This window comes from Sceloporus undulatus, chromosome 8, assembly GCF_019175285.1.
Source record: "Sceloporus undulatus isolate JIND9_A2432 ecotype Alabama chromosome 8, SceUnd_v1.1, whole genome shotgun sequence".
In the NCBI taxonomy this organism is placed as follows: domain Eukaryota; kingdom Metazoa; phylum Chordata; class Lepidosauria; order Squamata; family Phrynosomatidae; genus Sceloporus; species Sceloporus undulatus.
The window spans coordinates 17,279,401-17,286,752 of record NC_056529.1 but is presented as its reverse complement, the minus strand read 5'-3'; the positions used below and the strand labels follow the sequence as shown (position 1 = coordinate 17,286,752).

General features: G+C 40.2%; 1 protein-coding gene across 1 annotated transcript in view; it reads right to left on the bottom strand.

The window, feature by feature from the left end:
* Nucleotides 1–2,406: 2,406 nt before the first annotated feature.
* IRX6 (iroquois homeobox 6) overlaps nucleotides 2,407–7,352 on the bottom strand; it is a 20,614-nt gene continuing 15,668 nt past the window's right edge. Inside the window, exon 7 of the mRNA XM_042437782.1 lies at nucleotides 2,407–2,513. Coding sequence (XP_042293716.1) covers nucleotides 2,407–2,513 — 107 coding nt within the window. The remainder of the gene's footprint in view (nucleotides 2,514–7,352) is intronic.

The following is a 7,352-nucleotide window of genomic DNA, read 5'->3' as shown; positions in this document are numbered from 1 at the left end:
TGGTCAATGACCGAATAAATTTTATTAACTATTAAAGTTGATTATTGGACTAGGATCAGTGAAATGGAAATCCAACTCTCTGTTCAGCCAGTCAATGCACTGGATAACTTTAGTCCAGCCAGTCTAACTCAGCCTAAATTTGCCAGGAGTGTTGTGATAAGATCCATAAACATGGAGTAAGGCTGGAAAGTGTGCAGTTGCCAGTAAGGTAAGATAATGCTGGCTGAGGGATTCTGGGAGATGTGCAACAAAACAACTCGTTCTCACTTGCTCTCTTTTCACACACACACACACTCCTCTCCAAAAGCTCACACTTTTGTTTGACAACATTCATTTTTTATTTTTAATTAGAGACTTTTAAAAATACTTTCCATGATATCTTTGTACAAGGACAGAAAATAAACAGACCTGCATTTTCCACGACAAATGAATCTCCTTCAAAGTATGGGGCAACATGGCTGACAAACACCTCATATTTAAAAAAAGAGAAAAGACTAAGAAAGAAAAGAAAAAGAGGTGTGGGGTTGTTGGTTCGTCCCTGTTGTTGTTGTTGTTGAAAGGATTTGAAAGAGTTGGGTGGGATGGGGAAAATGACCCTCCATATCCCGCATTAAATTTGGAGGGTAGGGAAGAAAAAGGTGAATGAATTTTTTAAAGGATAACAACAACAAAAAATACTATCCTTTCAATAACCACACAGACAGCTTGCATTTTACAAGGGACATCAGGTCTACAACAGAAGACACAGCCTCCTAGAGGTTCAGGATGGATTTGTTGAAGCACCCCGACTAAAAACCGACAGTTCAGTTAGTTTAGTGCTCAAACTGGGAGGTGTTTGTTTCATGGAGTAGTCCCTCCAACTGCTTTCCAGCTGGGTTTGCAATGGTATCCATTGAAAGTTGTGTATATATAAGATGACCCCTTCTCTTTCACCAACAGGGGAAGCTGCAGCTGCAATGCATGCTTTGAAGGATGTGGAGACAGAGGAAATATACAGCAAGAAAGAGAGGATTCACATTGAGAATGGTGAATGCTTTCTTCTAAAAGCTTGCAAGCTCCAAACCTTCTTGAGAAGTTCCACCAACACACCAGACCTGATTATTCTGAGAAGGGAAAAGGAGATTATCAAACCACTGACATTTCTATATGAACAACAGCCTCTAAATGTTCAATTGAAACTAACTACATAAAACTGGAAGCCATATGGCAATGCATGTATATCTAAATTCCCCTTCAGGCTGGAGTTCTGTTAGCGACATCTACAAACATCAATTTCTCTTATGCATGAGGATGTCTTTTCTCAGGCACTGCAGGAGTTGGTGTTCCCTTCATTTTTATCAAGTGGCTGAAGTCATTGCCTCTAATTTACAGAAAAACTCCTGCATGATCTTAATTGCTTTGCAGATAGAAGCCAGGCTTGGAGAAGCACCTGGCTACATGGCCACAACCAAACACAAAATTTCTGAGATCTGTTGGGAGCCTCCAAGGTTCTCAGCACAACTGTGTTCATTTTGCATCTGGTTTTGAGACAAACCCAGGCGCTGAGCATGTCCGCTTGCCACAAAGTGTGGAATGGCCATGTGGAATAGGTTCATGGATTTTTCAGTAAGTTGGCGGGAGGACATATATCTCAGAGTAGAGTGGGTCCCTATGTGGATATTTACACCATGCCAAAGTGACATAGGATTGCACCTCCTGCCCAGTGAAAATGTTTGGACATGTTTGTCACATGCAGAATAGCAGAACAAATTTGTGCAAGTAGTGCCATTTCCATGCAACTTGGGTCTCCCTTATCTAAGTGTTGGGACCAGACATGTTTTGGATTTCAGATTTTTTGGGATTTTTGAATATTTGTGTGTGTGTGTGTGTGTGTGTGTGTGTGTGTGTGTACACACACATACATACACGATGAGATATCCTGGAAATGGAAACCAAGTCTAAACAAGAAAATAATTTATGTTTCATATATACCTTATACACATAGCCTGAAGGTGCATGAAACAAAATGTGTGCACACTGAACCATCAGAAAGCAAAGGTGTCACTATCTCAGCGACCCATGTGGACAATTATGGATTTTGGAGGATATCAGAACTCCAGATAAGGTAGATTCAACATGTATGTGTACCTGTGTACATACACATTTGGTAGCACATGCAGTGTGCAGCATCATGAATGGTTATTGAGGTGGTTCCACCCCCTCAAAACAGTTTCTCTCTATTTCCTATGACAGGTGTAAACAACAATCAGCAAATAAGCAAGCAAGCAATGTCCATGTTTTTGTCACCATCCCTCCAGATATTTTGGCACTGCAACTCCCATCATCCCCATCTAGTAGGGGATGGGATCCCATCAGGAATGATGGGAGTTGGAGATTTTCGTGTAGATTTTCAAGGACTCACCTTTCTCACCTCTTCAACACCGGCCTGAACGCCGTCCTCAATTTCTCTTTATGCTGACTGAGACAAACTTCATTCATATGATCTTGAGAGGCTCTCAGCCCTCTCCCAAACCCTGTTGCAGCAAAGACAAGTGAACACACAAAAATGGTTTAAAGGGTTATGTTTCATCTACAGGAATCTTTTTCTCAAGCCGTCTTAGCATTTGATAGAAAAAAGACTAAATAATGGTGGCTGGTGGTTCCCTCTCAGTGAAGCCATGAAACCACTCTAGGGTTTGGCCTAAACTTTATAGGAACAATCCTAAGTTCAAAATAATAGTCTATGCATATGGGTTCGACTCCTTGGATGATCCCTTTGATTATTAGACTAATTGACATAGAATCCATCAATCTGTGTACAGGGATGTTCTTTGGTGCAGTTCTTTCCTCAATGAAGCATCCTTCAGCACAAAAATTAATGGAAATGGGGAGGCAATGATCACCCTTTCCCACTCCTATCCAAAAATATTCCACCACTAGTTCAAATTTTGGATGGGTAATAGGCAGTTGGTGACCATCAACTCCTTCCTTCTCTCAGGAGAGCTGTTCTTTCTATAAGTCTAGAGTGGGAAACTTGAAGTCCTGGAGCCAAGCATGGTCTGCTCTCTTTTCCCATCCTCATCACACCATTGTTTGATGGTCTCTCAGTACCTTTTTTTCCTCCCATTGTAAAAAGCTGAAATGCTTTTCCAAAGGTTTCCTTACTGGCAGCAAAAATGGAAGCTAATATATGGTAGAATTTTTGCCTGGTCCCTTTCCTTTCATCCCAACTAGTATGGAATGACTCTCTGCCCAAATATTTCTGAAGGCTGAAGGAGCTGACCGACCTTGCCATATGGGAAACTCCATACAGGACATCATTGGATCCAACTCATTCAATTACTCAGTGCAAAACCTTCCATTTGTGCACCGTGGCTTCTTTGAACCTGCTTCTATAGCAGTGGTGGTAGTGAATGCTTCTGCATCTCTTTATCAATGGCAGCTGGTGGCTTCCATGTCAGTGGGACAGTGAATTTTCTCCAGAGTTTAATCCAGCACCTTGGATAGTTCCTTTCGCTCAAACGTGAAACTGGTTTCCCAATTCCACTGCCATGGGAGCAACCAGCCATAATGACTACTCTACAAGGGATGTGATGAGATCATTCCAGGTTTTTATAGGCACTGATGCAGGGAATGACTATCTATTTCAAAAATAAAAACTGGGCATCTTGTCTCTGCATGGTCCTCTGAACTTTCTTCTTTATCACCAGGATGCAGCTTCCTCCAATGATCTGGACTAGGTTCTTATAGCAGGGATAGCTATCCGTCTCAGATGGACAAACTGACCCTCCTGAGGTTTTTAATTTTTTAATAAATTGCAACTCCCAGCAGCCCTGGTCTGTACAGTCAAAAGGTGAGGCATGCTGGCAGTTGCAATCCAGCAACATCTAGAAGGCCAGGCTTTGTTCACATCTGATCTGAAGCTGCTCCTGAATCACCCCTTAGCCTACCTTTGGCCCCATTCTAACAACAGAGTGCCAATGTCAGAAAAGAACAGCATGTTTGGGAAAGGAGAAATTAGAACTCAGAACTGCAGGTTGACATCTCTCATGATCGAGCTCTTTCTCTTTGCCCTTCGAAAGACAACCCAGAAAGAAAAGAACTCAAGGATGAAGTCCATTTAGTAGCCTCAGAATGCTGTTTGTTGAAAAAGAACAACAACAAAATGATTTCTAACCTAGCTGAAGAACCTTATTAGGTGTACATCTAACTCCCATTACTTCCATCCAACACAGGTAATAGTAACGGATTATGGGTGTTCAAATATCATAAACTATGTCAGCCAAATGTTATACAGCTTGCATGGACCTACAGCAGGACTGTTCATGTGTTTATTATCTCTCTCACTATCTTTATTAAACCTAATGACAAAAAGAAAGAAAGAAAGAAAGAAAGAAAGAAAGAAAGAAAGAGTAGAATATTATTCCCATGTGTTTCTGTTCCTACTCGAGGGGGGAAATTGTTTTCCTTTCTTCAAAGCAGCTTAAGAAAATGGAAGCTGCAATGTCATTAAAAACATTACTGTTTTGTTTGTCACTCTAATAAATATATACTATTAAGCAATTAACCACATTCTTCTGGGATCTGGAATCTATTTGTCTGACGTTTTGTTTGACGCTTTGAAATAATCTATGTATATCTGTCATATTATGCATGCATGTGTGTATGTGAATCTGAACACACAAACATTAGAGAGAGAGAAAGAGTTAAGTGTCTTCAAGCCAACTTTTGGGGAAATTTGTTCAGATAAGGTTTGCCTCTTGCCTATATTCCTGCTGTATTCTTCTCCAAAGGGAAGCAGAAATTCAAGGCATGATCTAGCTAAAGCTAAGCCCTTTTCAATTCCTAGTAATTTTAGTGGGAGAATTAAACATAGGTTTAACATTCAGACATCCAAACCCATGTATAATTCTCCCACTGAAACTAATGGTGATTCTGGGTGGAGAATTCCTTGTGCAACCAGCCAAAAAAGCTGTGAGTCATGGCTTGGGAAAGTTCCTTTCTGAACTACAAGTCCCAATAGCTGTGGGATTTGGGGAGTTGGAGTCCAAAAGGTTTTTCCCAAGCTGTGTAAACCCATTGGTGATTTTGTTGTTGTTGCAAGAAAAAAGTAGAGGAAACATTATAGCATTACAGAATATTGGAATTAGGATTGCTAGAAGGAGTCCTATTGATCATGGGACTACAACCCACTTCTAGAAGCACACCCAATCAGACTCAAAAGTGCTTAGCTACTCTGCATTACAACTCAAATCGAAATACATCTACTTATAAGTAAGTCTCTCTGGTTAAAAGGGGCTTCTTCTAGGTCATCGAAAGTTGCCATCTACCAATAAATACATTGAAATTGTCAATTATCCTATTTATTGTTGGTGGAGGAGGGATTTGGGGGGTATTATGAAGTGTCATTCATTTGGGGACGTGAGAGTCATTGAGGTGCAATGTAATTTTTAGAGCAGGGATGGGAAACATGCAGAGGCGATGCACACAATGGCTGCCCAAAATGGCAACTGCATATCCTGCAGCCCCCTGGAAGAGGTAAAAATGCAGTGGAGCAGGGTCCAAGCTCCAGTGTATAGACATCCCTGGTTAAGACTGTGGAGATAGGGCTTGAAATCCTCACCCAGCTGTGAAACTCACTGAGTGATATTGAGCTAGTAATTTAGCATAGCCTTGTCGACTTCACACCATTGTGGTGACAATAAAACAATGTGGAGGAAGACCAGGTTGCAGCAGCTTCCCTGTCTAGGGAGTGATGAATCTTCTCTCGGCTTTAGTCCAACTTTAAAGGCATGGTCCAAAATATTGAACTTTGTACCTTCCCCCAGTAATTTCAGCACCTTAGATACTTTCTCTGTTTCAACTAAAACTCAGAATTGATTTACTCCACATTGGTATGGAAATGGCCAACTACCACTAAACCATGTATGGGAGCTTGAATTTATTGAAAGAAATGAGGGCTATCTATGTCATAAATAAATATATAAAGAAGCCCTGATCAATGTCTTTATGTACACCTTCTATTAAGTTAGTTCTTTCATTTCTTTCTTTCTTTCTCTCTCACTTACTCTTGCACAGGTAATATTGGGACAACTGATAGCTCCCAGGTCATCAGGGCAGTAAATCAATCCCAGTTATTATCTAGCTTTAATGGAGCTGCCCAGGATGTGGAACCTAGTTAGGTTTCAACACCATGGAGAGTTTTATTTTTATTTATGTATTTCAAGGATTTATATCCCGCCTTGCTCCCGTAATGGGATTCAATGGAGAAACACCCAGGAGTTTCCCTGGGTGAAAACTTGGCATGGACTCATTACACACTGGAGCATGGACCCGCCACTCCTAAGATTGCCTTTTAATACACAGTATATTGTCATGGCACCTTAAGAGTCATTTTACTATGACATGATACTACACCATTATAGTCACATCTGGATGGAAGAAACACTTGGTGGTCAAAGGAAATGATCTGGCTACCTTCCCAAATCAAGATCATCCACACAAGATATCAGCCAATGCTTATAAGAGGATGAACAATTGCATTCCTCTTGCCATTGGGTGTATCTACACTGTAGAAATAACACAGTTTGATACCACTTTAATTGCCATACCTCTATCCTATAGAATCCTGGGAGCTGTAGTTTGTTTAGGCACCAGCACTCTTTGGCAAAGAAGGCTAAAGACCTTGTAAAGCTACATATCCCAAGATTTCATGGGATGGAGCTACAGCACTTAAAGTCGTGTCAAACAACATTGTTTCTACAGTGTAGACACATCCAAAATAGTTCTTCCACCTTGGAAAAAAAAAGTCATATGTCATTTGAAACAACATAAAGACTGAGGCTCATGGTAAGAGTACTGGAGTCAGGTGTGGGAATTTTTTTAGTTCTCATCTCTATTAAGCCATGATGTTTTATAGGATGATCTTAGGCCAATTGCTATCTCTCAGCTCAAGCTCTCTGAAAAGCTTGTGAGAATAAAAATGGACAAGAGGAGCGTATAAACCAACTTTAAATTCCTTGAATGGAAGGCAGGATATAAAAGCACTCATAAAAGAGGGATGTAATTTGTTCTCTAAGTTTCTTCTCAATGGAAGCAATGTGGGATTTTAGTAATTTTCTTCCCGCTGCAAGAAAGTCTTTCAAAACCATGCTGTTTTCATAGCCTTTTTGCAATTTCAGACCTATTCTGTGAAAAATTCACACACGGTTGCTTTGCACGGAAAACAGCATTTTCTTGGCAGAAAATAGTATTTCTGCGGAGAAATATCACATTCCACAGAAAATATGTTGTTTCCTGTGCAATAATAATAATAATAATAATAATAATAATAATAATAATAATAATAATAATAATAATAATAATAATCCTGC